General features: G+C 39.3%; 2 protein-coding genes and 2 long non-coding RNA genes across 4 annotated transcripts in view; 2 read left to right on the top strand and 2 right to left on the bottom strand.

The window, feature by feature from the left end:
* Window positions 1–3,804, top strand: part of atp10b (ATPase phospholipid transporting 10B) — a 42,021-nt gene extending 38,217 nt beyond the window's left edge. The window contains exons 18-21 of the mRNA XM_046858678.1: window positions 1,310–1,390; window positions 1,502–1,606; window positions 1,921–2,108; window positions 2,640–3,804. Of these exons, the coding sequence (XP_046714634.1) occupies window positions 1,310–1,390; window positions 1,502–1,606; window positions 1,921–2,108; window positions 2,640–2,841 (576 nt within the window). The 3' untranslated portion in view covers window positions 2,842–3,804. The remainder of the gene's footprint in view (window positions 1–1,309; window positions 1,391–1,501; window positions 1,607–1,920; window positions 2,109–2,639) is intronic.
* Window positions 3,805–10,177: 6,373 nt separating this feature from the next.
* Window positions 10,178–18,064, bottom strand: si:dkey-29p10.4 (tripartite motif-containing protein 14). The gene is made up of 7 exons (XM_046860072.1): window positions 17,276–18,064; window positions 14,228–14,982; window positions 13,123–13,218; window positions 12,650–12,898; window positions 12,509–12,531; window positions 11,488–11,636; window positions 10,178–11,193 (listed from the first exon to the last, which is right to left on the bottom strand). Exons 1-7 carry the CDS (start codon window positions 17,517–17,519, stop codon window positions 10,637–10,639), a joined length of 2,073 nt encoding a protein of 690 aa, XP_046716028.1. The 5' UTR covers window positions 17,520–18,064; the 3' UTR covers window positions 10,178–10,636.
* Window positions 18,065–18,107: 43 nt separating this feature from the next.
* On the top strand, window positions 18,108–20,191 carry LOC124392831. Its single transcript, XR_006927224.1, has 3 exons — window positions 18,108–19,012; window positions 19,450–19,562; window positions 19,794–20,191. It is a non-coding gene; the product is annotated as an uncharacterized LOC124392831 (long non-coding RNA).
* A 293-nt stretch (window positions 20,192–20,484) lies between these two features.
* LOC124392718 lies at window positions 20,485–21,346 on the bottom strand. Its single transcript, XR_006927201.1, has 5 exons — window positions 21,178–21,346; window positions 20,906–20,958; window positions 20,743–20,814; window positions 20,607–20,669; window positions 20,485–20,520 (listed from the first exon to the last, which is right to left on the bottom strand). It is a non-coding gene; the product is annotated as an uncharacterized LOC124392718 (long non-coding RNA).
* Between the last annotated feature and the right edge of the window lie 127 nt (window positions 21,347–21,473).

Here is a 21,473-nt window from a genome sequence, read left to right as displayed (position 1 = left end):
AGCTGAAACGTCAAGACTGGGCCAAGAAATATCTCAAGACTGATTTTTCTAAGGTTTTATGGACTGATGAAATGAGAGTGAGTCTTGATGGGCCAGATGGATGGGCCCGTGGCTGGATTGGTAAAGGGCAGAGAGCTCCAGTCCGACTCAGACGCCAGCAAGGTGGAGGTGGAGTACTGGTTTGGGCTGGTATCATCAAAGATGAGCTTGTGGGGCCTTTTCGGGTTGAGGATGGAGTCAAGCTGAACTCCCAGTCCTACTGCCAGTTTCTGGAAGACACCTTCTTCAAGCAGTGGTACAGGAAGAAGTCTGCATCCTTCAAGAAAACATGATTTTCATGCAGGACAATGCTCCATCACACACGCCCAAGTACTCCACAGCGTGGCTGGCAAGAAAGGGTATAAAAGAAGAAAATCTAATGATATGGCCTCCTTGTTCACCTGATCTGAACCCCATTGAGAACCTGTGGTCCATCATCAAATGTGCGATTTACAAGGAGGGAAAACAGTACACCTCTCTGAACAGTGTCTGGGAGGCTGTGGTTGCTGCTGCACGCAATGTTGATGGTGAACAGATCAAAACACTGACAGAATCCATGGATGGCAGGCTTTTGAGTGTCCTTGCAAAGAAAGGTGGCTATATTGGTCACTGATTTGTTTTTGTTTGGTTTTGAATGTCAGACATGTATATTTGTGAATGTTGAGATGTTATATTGGTTTCACTGGTAAAATAAATAATTGAAATGGGTATGAATTTGTTTTTGTTGTTGCCTAATAATTATGCACAGTAATAGTCACCTGCACACACAGATATCCCCCTAAAATAGCTAAAACTAAAAACTACTTCCAAAAATATTCAGCTTTGATATTAATGAGTTTTTTGTGTTCATTGAGAACATGGTTGTTGTTCAAATTAAATCCTCAAATAAAATTAATCCTCAAAAATACAACTTGCCTAATAATTCTGCACTCCCTGTATACATACATGATTCATATATAGAATTGAGGTTTTATGAAAGGACATGATAAATAAACTTTGCAGCTTTTGGATACTACACGTGTCACAAGTTTTTATTGTACATAAAATGTGTGTATTTTTATTTGTGTCCAGTTATTTAGATTTTTTGCCACATAATTTATTTTCCATAAAATCTGTTTCATACTAGATGTTATTCAGACAATGTGCGGTTTTTTTGGTTCATTTAAATTAATTCACATTCGTCTTAACATTATTAAGTGAAGTACTGACTTGTTTGTGCATAATGGAAAATATACTGTGCCACGAGACTCTTTTATTCCTTTATTTTTAGGGATACAGTCGTACAACTTTCTGGATAGCTATTCTAGATGCCTTTTATCAAAGTCTTGTTTGCTTCTTTGTCCCATACTGGGTAAGTCAGGGTTTTTTTTTGGTGGTGTTCTTTGTGGTTTGGTTTCCTTTCAATGATTTCAATGCAATATCTGTCATTTTTTTAACATTGGCACTGTTGTACATTTTACAGACATACGCAGGCTCTGATATTGGCATTTTCTCTCTTGGAACCCCAATGAATACGGTGTCTTTGTTCACCATCCTGCTTCACCTGGCAATTGAGATCAAGAGTTGGGTGAGTGTCAACAAAGATCAAATAAAGATTTTGGTGTTAAATACCTCACTCTGGCATCCTTCAGAATCCCGAGGTCTTTCTTTCGTTCTTGTTACAGTTACACCTTGTTAAACTTGTTGAAAGATTTGCTAATTAGCTGATGAAATAATGAACAGTAAAGACTAGAGGTCTGTAAATTAAAATTAGGAACCATTCTTATCCAAATTATTCTGCTTTGTCATTACTGATAGCCAAGCTTAATCAAGTTGGCCAGCTGCTTACTTATTAATTACTGGTGCCAATATTTTTTTTCTTTTATATTCGGCTGCTATTAGACAGTGGTACACTGGGTGATCATGGTGGGCAGTGTCTTGGTGTTTTTCGTCATTACTTTGGTATTCAGCGCTCTCTGCATCAGCTGTAACCCCCCCTCAGACCCATACTGGATCATGCAGCAGCAAATGAACGACCCTGTTTTCTACCTGGTCTGCATTTTAACCACCGTTGTAGCACTGCTGCCAAGGTAATTTTCATTCTAATGTTGTTCACTATTTATGCTAACAATCTGAGAGCATGGTAAGTTCACAAGGTTCCTACTTATTATTATTTTTTCATACAGATTTGGAAAAAAGCCAATATTCTCCTCCGAATTATTTATTTCTTTATTCTCCTCTGAATCTATTTTCTGTTGGGCCTCGGGTTTTATTTTTTTAATGTGGCAAACTAACAGACAATGTGTTTTAAATGAGTATAAATACAGATATGAATATGAGATACACAATTCATTCATCTTACCAGAATGTTTTGCACAGGGATACAAATATGTGTGCATTTTCATTTCATGTGAATGTAAGCATTATACATTAACAAGTTTTATCTGTATTCATTCATAGTAAACGCTTGATCAAGGCTGCAGTTGTTTAAATTAGGCTACTAGTTAATTTATAGTGGCCTTGCTCCAAATAAAGATGCAACTATTTGGAGCACTAAACACATACAGGCACAGACAGTTTCCTTGTCCAACACCACTCATGAGAACTTTCCTTTTTTGCAGGTTCACACTGCATGCCCTGAGGGGGACGCTAGTGCCCTGTGATCACCTCAAGGCGAGGCAGATAGACCAGCTGCCTCCTGACCAGCGGGAAATGTGGCTCAGAGAGTGGAGGAGCCTCAAGGAACTGTGTAGCTCCTACACCAGCTTGTCCACCTCCAAACGTAGACATTCAGATGCAGCTACAGTCCAGGAGGCTGCTTAATGCTTTTGCACTCTCACAAAAAAATGTAACGTACAGGAGAATAGGAGCCCAAGAACTGGTTTGTTTCTGATGACAATTTTATGTTTTGGCAAATTTAAACTTTTGCCCAAAGCCAAGTGTGAAAGGGCAAACTTTCATAGACCTCTCATATTTATGCAAAAATGAAATATTTGAATGCAGTCTTAACAGTATTGTGAATTAACCCCAATCAGAGAAATAACCTGAACAGCTTGGAGCCATGCTTGTTTAGTTTCTGAATCTGCTTATTCCAGCATAGCCTTCACTAACAAGCCTTATGGATTAAACATGGAATCTGATTCCAAGCATATCTCCAAGATTCTTAAGTCCTGGGAGAAGGTTCAGACTATTATGCTGCACATTCCATGCCGACCGATCAATGCACCACCCACAGTTTCTCAGAAAACACCTTGAAATGAGCTGCTTTTTTGGATTTGGTGATCTGAAGTGGCGTTGGCTTCCCTGTGAGAAACCTACTTTCACTGTGAGAAACCTCATTTGTATTCAGAGGCGCTTGAAGCTGCTCATGAAATAATTGAGGATTGCAGATGTTACATAATATCTTGGTATTTTCAGTTCATGAATCCATGTTGACAGCATGCTGGGCTTGATGGCGAGAGACAGAAGCCAAACTACTGCAGCATGATTTAGATCCGTCTCAGATTTCTGTTATACTGCTCGATTCTGTATGATTTAACATTACATTCGACCAGATCACACGTTTGTGTGTGTAAACTTACGTATGCGTACGAATACAAACACCATCTAATTGTATCTCTGGCATGTCTCCGCCGCTCCTCTTTCTTCAAGGAGACAGCGATGATTGGACACAAATGGTCACATAGTGAGATAAAGCGGAGTAAATCTCAGTCTTCTCTTCCACCTCTCTCTTAAGTGCCCTCTGTAGCTGACGCTTGCAATAAAATGGGTCCAGGAGTGATTCGATTTGGAGAGCTCGTTGCATTTTTATGTAATGATGTCACAGACTGAATTAGTGAAACATTTTTGCCATCTTGTGTTGGACTGTTGAATTGCAAACTGTATATATACACAAGAGACAGACAAGATGGATGATGTTTCAATGTCAATATGACGGCTTTGCAAAAATATACCGCAGAGTTTGTATATTTCAACTGGTCCATCAAACATGGTCATACACACACACACACACACACACATACATATATATATATATATAATAATATATAAACATATACACATATATACAGTGAGGAAAATAAGTATTTGAACACCCTGCTATTTTGCAAGTTCTCCCACTTAGAAATCATGGAGGGGTCTGAAATTGTCATCGTAGGTGCATGTCCACTGTGAGAGACATAATCTAAAAAAAAAATCCAGAAATCACAATGCATGATTTTTAAACTATTTATTTGTATGATACAGCTGCAAATAAGTATTTGAACACCTGTCTATCAGCTACAATTCTGACCCTCAAAGACCTGTTAGTCTGCCTTTAAAATGTCCACCTCCACTACATTTATTATCTTAAATTAGATGCACCTGTTTGAGGCCGTTAGCTGCATAAAGACACCTGTCCACCCCATACAATCAGTAAGAATCCAACTACTAACATGGCCAAGACCAAAGAGCTGTCAAAAGACATTAGAGACAAAAATGTAGACCTCCACAAGGCTGGAAAGGGCTACGAGGAAATTGCCAAGCAGCTTGGTGAAAAAAGGTCCACTGTTGGAGCAATCATTAGAAAATGGAAGAAGCTAAACATGACTGTCAATCTCCCTCGGACTGGGGCTCCATGCAAGATCTCACCTCGTCGCGTCTCAATGATCCTAAGGAAGGTGAGAAATCAGCCGAGAACTACACAGGAGGAGCTGGTCAATGACCTGAAAAGAGCTGGGACCACCGTTTCCAAGGTTACTGTTGGTAATACACTAAGACGTCATGGTTTGAAATCATGCATGGCACAGAAGGTTCCCCTGCTTAAACCAGCACATGTCCAGGCACGTTTAAGTTTGCCAATGACCATTTGGATGATCCAGAGGAGTCATGAGAGAAAGTCATGTGGTCAGATGAGACCAAAATAGAACTTTTGGGTCATAATTCCACTAAACGTGTTTGGAGGAAGAAGAATGATGAGTACCATCCCAAGAACACCATCCCTACTGTGAAGCATGGGGGTGGTAGCATCATGCTTTGGGGGTGTTTTTCTGCACATGGGACAGGCGACTGCACTGTATTAGGAGAGGATGACCGGGGCCATGTATTGTGAGATTTTGGGAACAACCTCCTTCCCTCAGTTAGAGCATTGAAGATGGGTCGAGGCTGGGTCTTCCAACATGACAATGACCAAGCACACAGCCAGGATAACCAAGGAGTGGCTCTGTAATAAGCATATCAAGGTTCTGGCGTGGCCTAGCCAGTCTCCAGACCTAAACCCAATAGAGAATCTTTGGAGGGAGCTCAAACTCCCGTGTTTCTCAGCGACAGGCCAGAAACCTGACTGATCTAGAGAAGATCTGTGTGGAGGAGTGGGCCAAAATCCCTCCTGCTGTGTGTGCAAACCTGGTGAAAACTACAGGAAACGTTTGACCTCTGTAATTGCAAACAAAGGCTACTGTACCAAATATTAACATTGACTTTCTCAGGTGTTCAAATACTTATTTGCAGCTGTATCATACAAATAAATAGTAAAAAAATTATACATTGTGATTTCTGGATTTTTTTTTAGATTATGTCTCTCACAGTGGACATGCACCTACGATGACAATTTCAGACCCCTCCATGATTTCTAAGTGGGAGAACTTGCAAAATAGCAGGGTGTTCAAATACTTATTTTCCTCACTGTATATACATGTGTATATATATATATATATATATATATATATATATATATATATATATATATATATATAGTAGTATGACAAAGGTGACAATAGATCAGACTTTACTAGTACCATTATCTTACATTAGCCTTATAAAATGTGGTTATCTCTACAAAATATCTGATAAATAACAATATTTTTTAGTAGTATCTTTTAATTTTTTCCCCAATAATTAAGTAAACATAAAAATAAGGACATTAAAAATAAAACTACACCAGGTCTGTGTTGTTTTATGTAGCACCAAGGTTCTGGAGGAACATTGTCTGATTTTTCACAGTGTACTGCATCAGCAATATGGTTAAAATATTTAAAATGACAATTTTCTTTACTTGATCAGTCAGTACATGGATTTCTTTCTAAAAAAATATTTGCACTACTACAGTTAAGAGCTTACTAATAATGGACTAAAGTAGAAGGAAATGGCAGTTTTAAACTTCCTGACACATTTTTTTTCCCCTTGGACGGGCCAATATTTGCATAAGTCAGCATTGTGTAAGTGCAGCATTGCATGGAGTCTGTTCTCTATACATTAGTATAATTCACATGACCACTGAAGCTAAAAAGTTAAAAATTGTGTAACAGAGTGTGTGTATGAATATAAAGTGTTTACATTTCCCATTTTTATGTTGTTTTTTTTTTACCTCAAACGTACAATACTGCAGTGTCACATAATTTTTGAACTGATTCCATTAATACAGTTCAGCTTTGATAACTGATAACTTTGATAACTCATAATGAGCATTTACCTCTAACATAAAATGTTACGCCAATGTTATTTAACAATTACTAATTAGAAATCAAGACAAGCCCCGATTCATGCAACAGAACTTTAAATAGTTTGAGACAAAAAGCATAATATATAAAATAAGTTCAATTTCGGTGCAGAAAACATACACAAGCCCACACCTCTGTTTAAGGCTGAAAATAAAGCATACCCATATTCTCTTTCCCCAGGTTGTCCTCCATAAATAATTTACTGCCAATATCTCCAGTCTTTCAATTCAGTGAAAGTGTAATCTAAATGCATGAAAGAGCTTCTGAATCTCTGAAACCTCATTTAATAGAAAATGAGATCACATTTTTCCCCCCTGAACATGCTTTAAAAATAACATTTGTCCAATAAAAAAAAAAATCTGTCCATACAGTATATATAAGAAGAGAAGTCAAAGCCAGAGGCGTTTAATTTTTTTATAACTTGTTCTTACGTTGTTAGGAATTTGATGTGTTTATTGTGATTAAACTTCCCAAAAAATAGTTTATCTTCAAGACTTTTAATAATCGACATTGCAGCAAAAAGCAGCTTTGCTAAGTTTATATTTAATGTTTAAGACAACAGTGATCAGGATTGTATTAGGAAGAAACCTTGAGAGGAACCAGACAATTCATTTCAACTGGATACTGCAGACCTAAAAATTACTTGTGAAAATAAAGACCAAGAGACTCATGCTGGAGAGGCCTTTAATGTTATTTCAATTTATAGTATCACTCAGATTTCTATGTCATTTTAAGACGTTTTTCCTGACCATTGTCACTCCTGGCTTTTTCATTATAGATCTAAATCCCCATATGACTTTCTGGAACAATGCTGCATGCTATGGTGTATTTATCATTCGCTTTCAGGGATGGATTTTTTGTGTATTTGTTACACAAATTGTGCTCTGTGTGAGATAAATGTGCATCTTCTCACTCTTGACGTCTCACTCTCACGCAATACAGTCTTCTTCTTCTTCTTCTTTTTCTTCTTCTTCCGGCTTCTCCCATTAGGGGTCGCCACAGCGGATCATCCGTCTCCATACCACCCTGTCCTCTACATCTGCCTCTTTCACACCAACAACCTGCATGTCTTCCCTCACCACATCCTAAACCTCCTCCTTGGCCTTCCTCAGCATTCTCCTACCAATATAACTCATGTCCCTCCTCTGCACATGTCCAAACCATCTCAAACTCGCCTCCCTCACCTTGTCTGGTCTATTATTATTATTTTTACATTTTGTGTCATTTGCTGTTTTTCTTTTAAAAACCTTTAGCTTTACTAGAAAACAGGGTGGATTCAAAGTGCTCAGACACCGTGGATATTGTCCGAAAGGCTCAACAAAGCTCCCTAAATGTACATTGCACTCTCCCAAACTGGGGAATGAGAAAAGACTGTGTCATAACGGTCCAATAAATATTGGCTCAGGAGTATAGCTGTCAAGGCCTGGGGCTTAAAATCCCTCTTGTACAGGAAGAAGTAGATGAGGATATTATGAAAGTAGTGTATCAACATATTGCAGCTGCTCCTCCTAATGTTGAAATGCTGCCTGGGTCGAGTTCATACTCACAATGCTAATGTGCAGCTGCTCCAGGTGCACCTCCTACTCAGAGCAGTCTCGTGTACATTATAATATACATTCATAAGTTCGTCTATGTAAACTGTACAAAGTGAGTTGTAATAAATCATCCGCTTCCGAGTTCATTTCGAACTAAATGCGATCTACATAACTGCAAGATGGAGCGATGATGACGGACAAATGAGTTCATTTTGACTGGAAACTGTAGTCGAGCCAAGGCACAAGGAAGATTTATCTCATGGAAGACCTCAGGTGACAAGCGTCTTATAATTAAAGTCTTTAGACACTTTTCAAATAATCAGTACCCTTGAAGTGGAGAGTGTCATTCTGCTATACAGATTCTGCCATGTGACAGTAGAAGCCATTTATGTCATGAGGGTGAATTACTACAACTGCTGCACGTCTCCTAATGATCCATCAAGTCGATTTCATCACAATGTAACAGGGTCCCTGTGCACAGAATAACGGAGAACCAACCCCAGCCACCCCAGCCCAGTTTTTTTCCACAAGTGGTATCATTTGTAGCTGACAAAAATTATTTACTTATTTAATTCAATTAATCAACTTTCTTTCAAGTTCTCCCGTTAGGGGTCGCCACAGCGGATCATCCGTATTCATTTGATTTGGCAGGTTTTTACCCTGGATGCCCTTCCTAACGCAACCCTCCCTATTTATCCGGGCTTGGGACCGGCGCTAAGAGTGCACTGGCTTGTGCCCTAATGGCTGGGGTTGGTTCCCTGACCGGGGATCAATTAATCTCCCAAAATAGGTGACACAGCCTTTACAGACTCCAAAACCCAACCCAGGTGGAGACATAAGAGATTTTGAAGCACTTTATCATCCAAAAGTTCCAATTCCTAAACATCAAAACCCCTCCCATTCAGGTGCATTATCGGTAGAAGAATGCTGAGAATGGAGCCACCAGAAAGGAGGAAGAGAAGGCAGCCAAAGAGGAGGTTTATGGATGTGCTGAGGGAAGACATGCAGGTGGTTGGTTTAAATGAGGTAGATGTAGAGGACAGGGTAATATGAAGACGGATGATCCGCTGTGGCGACTCCTAACAAGAGCAGCAGAAAGAGGAAGAAGATATATCAAATGATCCGAAGGAGTAATTTGTGGAAATGGAGAAAGCCTGCTTACGGGAAGTCAAAAGCTGTTTGTAAATGAAGAGAGCTGTATTCAAGTTAACACTTTGAATCCTTTCAGGAATTGATTAGCAGAATGAATTTTATGAAAAATTGTAGATGTTTAAGCAGTTGGGCACAGAATATGGTGTTGGTGAACACTTTTCAAAAACATTTACCGTATTTTTCGGACTATAAGCCGCTACTTTTTTCCCCACGTTTGGAACCCCGTGGCTTAAACAACAAAGCGGCTAATTTATGAATTTTTCCTGGGTTTTTCCCGGTTTCACAAACTTCAAGCCAAAAAACTGAGTGACATAACATTAGACCAATGAAATTTCCGAATGGAAACGAAAAAAACGCACCTCACCTGTGTTCTGAGCTGCACGGCATCGGGAGAAAAAACTTCCATCGGGTGATTTTTAAAGCACGACGATGCCAAAAGATAAACTCCCGAGAGAAATAGTTGTGAAAGGAAGGAGGAAGACAGTGAACAATGACTTTCTTGGTAGGCTACTGTTTAGATGCAAGCCGTTGTAACGCGTTGAGTCTGGGTGAAGGGAGAGCTCGCTAACTCCAGTTGCAACAGAAATCATATAAGCACAGACAGGTTTCCAAAACTCATGCTTTTTTATTTTTCTTGGCAACAGCGTTACGGGTTAGTCAAAGAAACTTAGAAATGAGCATCAGAAAATAATAAGGACATATTCCTCGGTCTTGCACACATGCAGTAATAGCGGAAAAATGCTGTGCCGGGCTATTCCCTAAATACCGCTATGCTCCTAAAGGAAGCGCAACATATTTCACCCGTTACACCGTGTGTAACGTGTCTATCGTTAAAGCCCGTGTAAAGTTCATTAGTGTAGACACCAGTAGACAGGTGCGGCTTATTTATGTTAAAATAAAAATATTTGTAAAATTCAGTGGGTGCGGCTTATATAAGGGTGTGCTTTATAGTCCGGAAATTAAGGTACACAAAAGACCACCCAAAAAGCAGCCAAACAAGGTGATGAAATTTATATTTATCTCGATCCAGCTTTCTTTAGGTGAATAAGCAAATCCTACTGAGTACAAATAACTTACAAAAAAATGAACAGACAAAAAAAAGTGTAGAAATTCAAAATATTTATAGAAAATCTAAAGTATTTTATAGTGCAATACATTGGAAATTTGTAATACAAATGTAGAAACAAAAGGAAACAAAAAACAATGCCCTCCTTTCTGATTATTTACTATATAGTGGTCATTTTGAGGCTGACCCACATATTGCTTAATGTATTCCAATGATTAAAAAAAATTATATTAAAAAATTAATTGTAAAAAGTACATAGTTTTATGTATTGAAAAATCCAGTTATTGCTCGCCAGGTTTTAATGGAAAATGTTTAATGTTTAATACACACTAAAAAAAAAAATAATCTTAAAATGTCACATATTGACACTGGCACATATTGGCTCATTTTCAGTCTGTAGTGGATCGAGCAAACAGGTCACAGATCGTGAGGTGTGTTTTGGACACAGCCAGAGCAGGGTAGAGAGGCTCAGAGAACTCATGCTGGAAGCTGTACAGCAAAGTAAGAGTTCCCTGTTCACCCACACTAAAGAATGACAGGCTACCCTCCTCAAAATCCAAAAGCACCCCGACTTTCTGCAGTCCGACGGCACACACGGATGAGGTTGCCTTATCGTGAAGTGCTTCCACTTTGCCTTTCTCATAAACCAGGCACCATGAGTTTGGGTAGAAGCCAAGACGGGAAGCATCCTTTTGCCCCTTCCTGCCTATATGCTCACCGCAAACACCTACCTTCCAGCGGCCCTCGTCTAAAGATACCTCCACCTCCCAATAATGGCGGCCTTGGGATAGTGATTGCTTACTCAGCACCTGAGGGAAAACGCTAAAGCGAGACTCTAGATCTGGGTAGTCCTGCTGCATCTCACTGTACTCCACCCGCCTGTCCTCAGCAGAGAGCAGCAGCTTCGGGTGAACAGTGTCAGGGTCCAGAGTTGGACTTAAACCATCTGCAGGGTGTATAGGAATACAAATGTTATGTTAAATCCATTGAAATGTTCTATATTAAATATAAGCATGCACTCGATCATTTACTAAAGCAAACATACACACCCATTATAACACAAACAGACATAAGGAATGACAACAGAAACAGACAGCTATGCAGGTGCCCACACACGCACAAAAACACACACACACACGCGCACACACACACACACACACACAGGCTACTTGATGACTGACAGTAAGTTTGTTCAAACAAGGAACACATTTTCTGTACTCAGATTAGCGAAAGCACTCACACAGCAGTCTAAACGGGCCTCTGTGAGGCATAGAGATGACCACGATGTCCAGTCTCCTCTCTGTCCAATCCTGAAGACAATCCAGTCTGCCCTTGTTTACTTCCTCTACTGGCTCCAGATTCCCCACAGGATCAGACAAGCCGTTCAAACTAGAGGAGGATTAGACATCAAGAATAATAGTTACTGCTTGTTTTACTGATTTAGCCAAGTCTGAATTTACATATTTCTATTAACATTTGTTGTCACTTTATATATCAGACGTATACAGTTAGTCCCTGATTTACATTTGGAGATGTGTTACAGTAACATCGAGACACGGCCTAGCCTACCCAGGAGCCTTTAAGACTGGAGATGTGATATGGGGTATATAATTTAGCAAAACAGAGCAATTTACACCACCTAATAAACCCGCCATGCACAAACTTTACAGAATATATGCATGTGGCAGTGGGCATGCGGACGAGTGCCGGTTCATAAGTGGAGGCCGGAACCAGGGGCGCTCTGTTTCGGTGTGGGGCGACGCAGACGAAAAGAAGAGAGACAAGAGCTAAAATGGTTTTGAAATATAAAATATGTGCTATTACACTGAGCGACCACTAGGGGAGTAAGGCTTCTCAGAAGGAAGGAGATGCGCACATCCTGGTACAATTTTTTGCCTATCTCTATCGTTAGATCAATATTCAGTGTAATATATAGTTATATAATTTTTTTTATTACTGAAATGCAATGCTTAACAAATGCTTCTCCATCATCCCTTGTTCTGATACAGCTCTTTTTAAAGGACTGCGCTGATGTTGGGAAATGTATCGTTTATAGCACTTTTTTGGATATACTTCGAACGCTGCGCTCCGATAAAGGTTGAAGTCTTAAAAGTCCAAAGTCTATTCTCTGGTTAAACAACTTATGCATTGAAGTGACTTTGACATGAAAATTAAATTGAATCCTTACAGAATAAGGTTAGCATATCTATATTAAAAAACTAAAAATGTGTAATCAATTTCAGTAAAAACAATGTACTTACGACTCGGTTATTTTTCTGTATTCCTAAAAAGAAGGGAAATGCACATTTGTCATTCGTTTCACAAAAGTATCTGATCACATTTCTATAATGTCAGTCTCTATTTTATTTTTTTGCAGGCTTTATTGTGCAACTAGCTAGTACCATGATGAAGGCCTGGTCGTGAAGTCGTGATGCCCCTTGTGAGTCTGCTAAATTAGTCAGTGGATGAAAGGTGTGCTGAATGGTGGTCAGGGCTGGAGTGAGCATGTCGAGCTGTGCCTGGATGCTCCTCAGCACTCGGTTCTCTTCCTGGGACACACAGTGCAATGCCTGCTGTTCTTCAATCTTCAGAGCTTCTCGCATGGCCTGATATTGCTGCACTACTGCGGTACGCACCCCCTCTAGTGACTCCTATATATATTTAAAAACAAAAAAAGAGACAAAAAAAATGCAAGGTGGATGTGCGAGGTGGCTCGAACACACACACACAGACACACACATTTTATTAGGCAATCCTTCTTTCAGCCAATCATAAAACAGCAGCGCAATCCATAAGCAAATCCATATTTCAAGGCTACAGAGGAATGAACTAAGGAAGACCTGGAGTAGACGTCGTACAAATAAATAAAACAGACCTTAACGCTGCTTTTATGGTCGGTGAGCTTCTTCACTTCATTTAAGATGGCTGCTTCTTTCGTCTGTATCTTTTTCATTTCGGTTTTTAGAGAGGCCTGAAAAATTGGGGGGGAAAAGCCAATGATTTTATAAATATAATGCAAAAAGCTAAAGGAAAGGAAAAGTAATGAAAGTGCTAAAAAACATAGTTGTTGAAAAGAGTAGAAAATTAAATACTGGGTAATTATACATTATATATTACATTAAATAATAATGGGTTGTTATATGACATTATTTAAGTAATGGAGAGTGTGTTAGAGAAGTGAAGAAAAGAGTGCAGGCAGGGTGGAGTGGGTGGAGAAGAGTGACAGGAGTGATTTGTGATAGAAGAGTATCTGTAAGAGTGAAAGGGAAAGTTTATAGGACTGTGGTGAGACCTGCGATGTTGTATGGATTAGAGACAGTGGCATTGAGTAAAAGACAGGAGGTGGAGCTGGAGGTAGCAGAGCTGAAGATGTTGAGGTTTTCGTTGGGAGTGACGACGATGGACAAGATTAGAAATGAGTTTATTAGAGGGACAGCGCATGTAGGACGTTTTGGAGACAAGGTGAGGGAGGTGAGATTGAGATGGTTTGGACATGTGCAGAGGACGGATATCAGTAGGAGAATGCTGAGGATGGAGCCACCAGGAAAGAGGAAAAGAGGAAGACCAAGGAGGAGGTTTATGGATGTGGTGAGGGAGGACATGCAGGTAGTTGGTTTGAAAGAGGCAGATGTAGAGGACAGGGGGTATGGAGACGGATGATCCGCTGTGGCGCCCCCTAATGGGAGCAGCCGAAAGAAGAAGAAGAAGACATAACATTATTTAATCCATAGATTTACACATTTCTGTATGAGTGAAAAAGAATTTGTGCATCTTGTCTTCTCGATCACACAACATGTACGCTCTCAACGTGACCCTTGAGGAATGTCATAATATCTTACACCATTTCTCCACCTACATGTTTTAAATTGGATGTAAATAATTTGAAACTAATGTAATACTTATAAATGAATGGCTTTAGATTAGAAAACTTAGTAACAGATTTTACTCAACTGTGCATTTCCAGTTTATGTCATACTCACTCTGAGCTCTTTCTCAGCCTCCTTGATGCTGATGCAGGTATGATCCTTGTGCGAGCCAATCACAGTGCAAACGGTGCACACGCACACCCCGCAAGGACGACAGTAGATGCGGTTCATCTCCTGATGTTCTTGGCACCTCCACTGAGACACGTCGTCTACAGCAGGCACCAGCGGGTGGCTCTGGAACACTGGTGACTCCAAGTGAACCCGGAGATGCTCTGAGCACATGGAGGCACCACACACCAGGCAGGTCTTCACAGCCATCCTCTGCTCATGACCAGCGCAGTAATGGCAGATGATGAATCCAGCAGGCCTTTCATGAGATTCCTGAGATTTCTTATTTGGACTTTTTGTCTGTTCTTCATTGCTGTTGGATTTCTGTGGGGACTCCTTGGATTTAGTGTTGGCTGGTGGTGGTGGTGGTGGTGGTTCTTGTGCCTGTGTTCCACTAGAGGATGCTTCGCCACAACTTCTGCTTCTGTGACTCTCCTCTGAACATGATTTACCGCTTGAAGCCATGGATCCTTGGACTGTGTCCTGCACATGAGGCATTTTTTGTCGTTCTGACGCTCTCTTTTTTGCCGGTATCTCATTGTCTGACGAGTCATTAATGGTGGTTGTGTGATTCTCAGATGAACCTGTGCCTAATCTACATCCTCCAATGTTCTGTCTCAATGAAGATGAGCCAAACTTCCTTTTCCCTAGTAAATTTAAGGATGAGTAGCGCTCAGAAAAGTGTTTTCCAAGATTCAAGCCTGTAAAGAAAACAGAAAAACACAATAAAAAAAAACTGCATTTTTACAATCAAACTGAAATCCTTTCTGTAGTACAGCATGGCCTAAAGTAAGAAGCTATAATCTAATACCTAATATAATATAATACCTAAAAAAATGTATTAGGTACACCTTGTATTTATCTACTTCACTGTTTAAGCATCATCAGCACACCATATTTTTAATACGTAGTGTTTCGTTTATCTCCTGTATTAATACAATATATACTTGTATTATTGTATTTTATATTGTATGGTCTGTCAAACAAATACTAACAGGTACTGGATGCTATGAGCCTGTGAGCATCCTGCCAGTTAATCGCTTTCTAAAATATAGAGTGCACCTACATGTTCATCATTAAAACAAAACAAAAAAAAAAAAACAGCCCAGTTTGAGACTAATTAAGTTACTATAAATGTCCTGTCATCTCATACCGGGCTGGTTATACTCAACTAATCACTACAACATGAAACCCTCTACCAACCGAATGCTTTTTGTTTTGCGGACCACTTTTACTACACACACTTGTTTTTGTAATATTTAGACCATCTGGCGGGCGGTCAGGGGCAGCAAAGTCTTCACTGCTGGCCTAAACACTATCAGAAGCACTGACCTACATCTACAACCTAAATTCTAATATTTGTTCCATGAAATTGTATTAATTTATTCTCATCAGTTTATTCTCTTCATTCCGTAGTGTTTCTCTTGGCTGCACTGCTTCCAGTACGTGTATGTTAGATTTTATGTCCAATCAGATTTCAGCCTCTATGTGCTGCCATGTCAATCTAATCTGCCCAGGGCCTTCAACATCAGTACTGATGGCCTTTTTACAATAGAGAATATTATCAATGGGTCTGTTTCTTTAACCAATCAGACTTCATATTCGTCTACATTTTTATTTTTACAATTTTTTTTTCCCGTCCTCTGATTGGTTGGTCAGAGGGAATCTGTTAGAGTCAAGTTCGACTGTTGCACTCTGCACACATTAATAAATCTGAGTTAGACTATTTTTATATCTACGGAGGAAAATAAATTGATTTGGTCTCAGACATACTTAAAAATACATTTTGAGGAAAAGCTAGACATCGTGAGGAGGTCGGCCAACCCCGAAGCTAGTTAGCGTGTCTCAGCCTGGGAAAGGGTTTGTTCACCACTTCCAGACCAGTGAATACGAGCGGTACCACTGGATTACAGCCTCTGAGGGGCGCTGCACATTATGAGTCTGCATCTCTGGTGAGTAGGTTGTATTTTTTTAAATTAAATGTTTGTGTCATGTTATTAGACAAATATTGATTCTGAACTGCTCCAGATGATGTAGGTGTACAGTTGCGGTTGTGGTGTAGAGGTTTGAAGTTTCTATAATCGTGACGTGATGGTGGTGGTGTTGAGAGGTGGATTAAATCAGATACGTCCCCACTGAAGGCACAGGTAACAAATACACGGCCCACCACTGACAACCATGATAAGGTTATAAAAATCACACTTTTTTTTACCATTTATATGTTTGATGTGAACCTTCAATGCAAATCTCTTGACCCGTACCTGCATGATATGCTGCCGCCACATGATTGGATGACCAAAGTGAATGCAATTCAATTCTGTTTTATTTGAAACAAACCATAGCACATTTAACAGCGGGCGTTTTCCCAAAGCAGCTTTATTGAGCTATATATGAATTGTGTTGTGTTTCTGCACTTATTTTATTGGATTTTCGAATCAGTCACATATATTAAACTAATAACTAATTCCCAACCATACAACCAAACATCTGGATCCTTTCCAGGTTTCTTCCTGTTCTGTCACAAAGTTTTTTTATTGATATTGTCCCCTATGGCTTAGTCACCCAGGACCTGAAATGCATACATTTCTGTAAACTGACTTGTGAAAATCTTATTAATGATCATAAAAAAGTGCCCCCTCTTTCAAATCCGCCCCTACAAAAAATAAAAAATAAAGACATCAAACGATTGACTCAGTAACAAAGTAACGTTTAAAGTAACAAGAAATCGAGCTTTGCTTTCAAGTCGTTCATTAAAAACAAATTTAAAAAATAAACACGCAGGATGAAATAAATGTTGCGCGTGGATTTAAATGCATCCTGAGATGTGACAGATACAGTTATGTGTATGTAAATATGAGTAACTGAGTGGGAAGTGGGAATAGTGCCAGGTTTTAATACCCCAGCGCCTCTCACGGGGGGGAAAACATGGCGCGCGTGAGAGCAGGAAAGAAAAAGCACGACGCGTCGGAACGAGTTGAGAAGCTTAACCAGTACTTGTGCGTGTTCCTGTAGATGTTGAAGCTCCGTCTGTTTCTCCGAGGAGGTCCGGCAGCTTCCTGATTTCATGGTTACACTCGAGGCAGTAGTACGGGCCCGTGGATGCGCCACTCCACAGCTCTTTTACGCATTTCCTACAAAACCCGTGTCCACATTCCAGTGTGATCAGATCCCAGTTCTCGCAGTGACACAACGGACAAACTCCACGGTGGTTAGCTGGCTTGTCCAGAGAAGATCCCATGTTCCAGATCGGCTCAGTAAAGCAGCGCGGGAACAAGGGTTCGAAATAAAACGAAAGGAAAAAAAAGGGGGCGGAGCCTGTTTTCTTTTGAAGATCTGAAGCTGGACCGGAAATAGAAGAAACAAGTCAACCTCGCTACCATGTTGGAGGTGTCAGCTCTCCATGGGTCATCTCAAGTCTATTGTGTCTACAGCATATTTGACAACAGGAGTTGACACAACATCTGGATGGTATTTGGTGCCACCCAGATGTTGATGGGTTCTCGTCTGAATCTCAAGGTTTCTTTCTCATATAAGCTTCTGATTTTGGACATGATGAACTTGAATGCCAAGCACAGCCTTTTTGTTTAGCATGTGCCTTCCTAAATGACAAGAAATAATCAAACAATTGGCTTCAAAAATATTTTTGTCTTATAATCAGTGTTTTCTATATATGTGTAAGTGTTATAGCTTTACGAGACCCTTAGACCAGGGGGTCACCAACCTTTTTGAAACTGAGAGCTACTTCTTGGGAACTGATTAATGTGAAGGGCAACCAGTTTGATACACACAGTTTTCAGTTTGACCTGAAATAACAAATTTGCTCAATTTACATTTTATTATATGTTATTATTAATAAATAATGATATTAATCTATGTGAAGACACTGATCATGTTAATGATTTCTCATAATAATTATCAACAATCATTTAACAAAGTAGGAAACAGCTATTTATAGACACGTTGGTGGTCCCTGCTTTAGGTAATGAGGTGTAATAAAATACTGTAAACATTTATTGTTTAATATAGTTAGTAGCCTGAACTGACTCTTTATGTTTATGACTTATGTTTATGTTTTTCTTGATTAGCAAATGTAATGTACTCATGTTGCTAATATAACTGACTATCAATTAATGTTTTTTTTTACGACGCCTTTATATTTTATGATATGTATTTACGATTGTATCCGCAGCGACACGAAGGTATTTGTTGCATATAAAATACCAGCAAAACAAATATAATGAATAGGAATGAATTGATTAATGAAAAACAGGAATATTAGGATAAATTTGAGAAGTATCAAATATTAATTTGTAAACACTGAAAGATTCAATTGTATACGTTTAATGTTTACGCCTCTCTCCTGATCGAAACTTGTGCTACGATGTTAACGCTTTGAACAAAATACTAAAGAAATAGCTCTTGTTTTTCTGTCCAATCAGAATCATCCTATAGAATGTGTTTGGTTTATCGTGGAAAGAGGCGCAGTAATAAAATAAGGGCATATTTGTGCACCCAGATTATTGTTTTTTGTTTTATTTTCATAAAGAAATGTTTCCACGTAGTCTTTTGTAGGTTGTAATTTCATGTCACAAAGCAACCCACCCAAAGCAACCCACCAGAGACCAGGGGGGTATTCCAGAAAGCAGGTTATGTGACATACCTGGGTATGTTTAAGGGTAAGTTCGTGGATAACCTCAACTTTCGGTTCCAAAAACGGAGGTAACTTTCTGGGTATGTATGTAACCATAGCAACTGACTCTCTGAAGATAACCTGCTCGGGAGCAGGTGATGTTTCAGTGTAACTTCGGCGTGCCCTTTTGATGAGGATCCTTTGGACGTAGAAGAATATTTGAAAGAGCGTTATCGTTTCTTAAAAGATTCGTTAGTTTATTTAACATGTCTTTTAAAACCGCATATCGCAAATGTGACAAACCGCGCGGTTCTGCCCTTAGCGCAGAAAAAAAAATTTGTACAGTGTGGGCGATTCAGAGCATGTGGGAAAGGCGACTGTGTGTAAAGCCGTTCGTACAGTATGTCTGGCACACACACACATATATATATATATATATATATATATTTTTTTTTTATATTTAGTCATATTATTTATATCTATACATGTATTCATTATGCGCACACACACTTCATACTTCCATAACTTTCTGTTTCAGGGTTTCCAAATGTAATTGGGTGCATTGATGGCACTCACATTCCTATTAAAGCTCCACCAATAAATGAGGGAGACTGTGTTCATAGGAAATCTATTCATAGCATCAATGTGCAGGTAACAACTTAATTTCTTCCCTTCTTAAAATCATTAAAGTCATTACTTTTTCCACTAACTAGGTAATATGTGAGGCAACCCAAATCATTACCAATGTTGAGGCAAAATAGCCAGGATCTGTGCATGATGCAAGAATTTACCAGATATTTCAGCAGGGTATGTTTTGCTTTATACAATTGGTTTTTTTTTTCCTTTTTACTACATTTGTGTTGTACATTTCAATCATTACAGGACAGTACAATGGTTACTTGCTGGGGGACAGAGGATACCCTTGTCTGCCCTATTTAATGACACCCTACCCTGAACCTGAGCCTGGACCACAGACACGGTTTAACCTGGCTCACAGCCGAACACGGGCCAAGGTGGAGATGACTATAGGGATCCTCAAATCTCGGTTTCAGTGTCTGCGTGGGCTCCGGGTTAGTCCAGAGAGGGCATGCGACATTATAGTAGCGTGTGTTGTGCTTCACAATATTGCCACTATAAGAGGAGAGAGCCACCCTCCTTGTATTGAGGAAGATGGCCCAGAGGAACACCTAAAGATTTTAGAGGCCAACAGAGACAGAAGACTTTTGAGAGACAGGGTCTGTCAAAATCACTTTTATTAATTTTTTTCACTGGTCTGCCAGGCAGTGTATTTCTTTATTTCCTGAAAAACAATAAAATAAAATTCAATAAAATGTTTTTTTATATTGCTTTTTTCACTCACTCACACTCACTCACTCACTCACACTCACTCACACACTCACACTCACTCACACTCACTTTTAACATGCAACAGATTATTATTCAGACAAGTTCTCACCTTAAGGCGATGCTTCAGTAATTCAATTTCCAGTGCTGCTTTTTTAATGAGGAGTCTTTTCTCTTCCATTTGAAGCTGTATAAGGTCCATCTCCATGTCACTTTTTCTTATTTGTTATTGAAGATGGACCTTATACAGCTCCTTTGCTGGCAACTAGGAAGGTGGAAAAAATGTAATGAATGAGATTGTTTGGTCAGACAATAAAATTCAAATATGGACACCTGGACACAAATTCTTACCCTGCTTAGATTGTGTGCTGAGGTTGAAGGACCCTCATCTGTGGGCAAATCCCTAGGTATGTACTGTGAAGGGACAATGACAGTTTGTTACTCTAATGCAAAACGGGGCCATACATTATAATGGTATGCATCATACCTCAGTGGATCTACCAACATTGTCCACTTCTGTCACAGCAGATGTGGTCTCTTCATCGTCATCATCTTCATCCTACAGGAGAAATATTTAAGTATACATTATCTGGCAAAAAAAATAAAAATACCTAAAAGCAACTAAAAGTACCCGACAACAAATCACTTACAACTGTGACAGTTCTTTCTGGAGGGTCCAATAATACAATACGTCCATCAGTATCTATAAGAACACACAACCCATTAAATTCTCAATATTATCAAAGAAAATAATACATGAAAAGAGGAAGATGTCAGAGTAAGATCACAGTAGCCTATACATCATATACAGTTAAATAAAATAAGCCTACATAAAAATTAATCTTGTTCAAAAAGCCTTTAAGTGACAGAGATAGTAATTTATTAGGACAAAAAAAATGAAAAATCATAGAGGTAAACTTACATTTCACAATTTTTTCACCATCACTTGTGGTGCATGGTGTGTGTGATGAACTGTCCCCTGGAATGCCAGCAACCACTGGTCGCCCTTTATTAAGGGACAGAGCCAGCTCCTCAGATGGGGTGAGGGGAGGTGGTGGTGGACCCACGCCAGTTAGACGGGCTTCAGTCTTCTTTTTATTAGCTACATGACAGAATGAATATACTAAATCCTGTTATAATAATAGTTCAGTAATTGTGTAATGAAATATTACCTTTTTGCAGAATGTTTTTGTGTTTCATTTTGACTTGGCTTAAAGT

Source organism: Silurus meridionalis, chromosome 10 (assembly GCF_014805685.1).
Source record: "Silurus meridionalis isolate SWU-2019-XX chromosome 10, ASM1480568v1, whole genome shotgun sequence".
In the NCBI taxonomy this organism is placed as follows: domain Eukaryota; kingdom Metazoa; phylum Chordata; class Actinopteri; order Siluriformes; family Siluridae; genus Silurus; species Silurus meridionalis.
The sequence above is the reverse complement of the archived record's forward strand: the minus strand, read 5'-3'. Positions and strand labels throughout refer to the sequence as shown.

Coding starts and splice junctions, on each gene's coding strand:
- si:dkey-29p10.4 (XM_046860072.1), bottom strand. CDS start 17,519: ATGGGATCTTCTCTGGACAAGCCAGCTAACCACCGTGGAGTTTGTCCG. Junction 12,899..13,122: donor ACCATAAAAGCAGCGTTAAG/GTCTGTTTTATT, acceptor AAATATATATAG/GAGTCACTAGAGGGGGTGCG. Junction 12,532..12,649: donor ACGACCAGGCCTTCATCATG/GTACTAGCTAGT, acceptor CCTTCTTTTTAG/GAATACAGAAAAATAACCGA.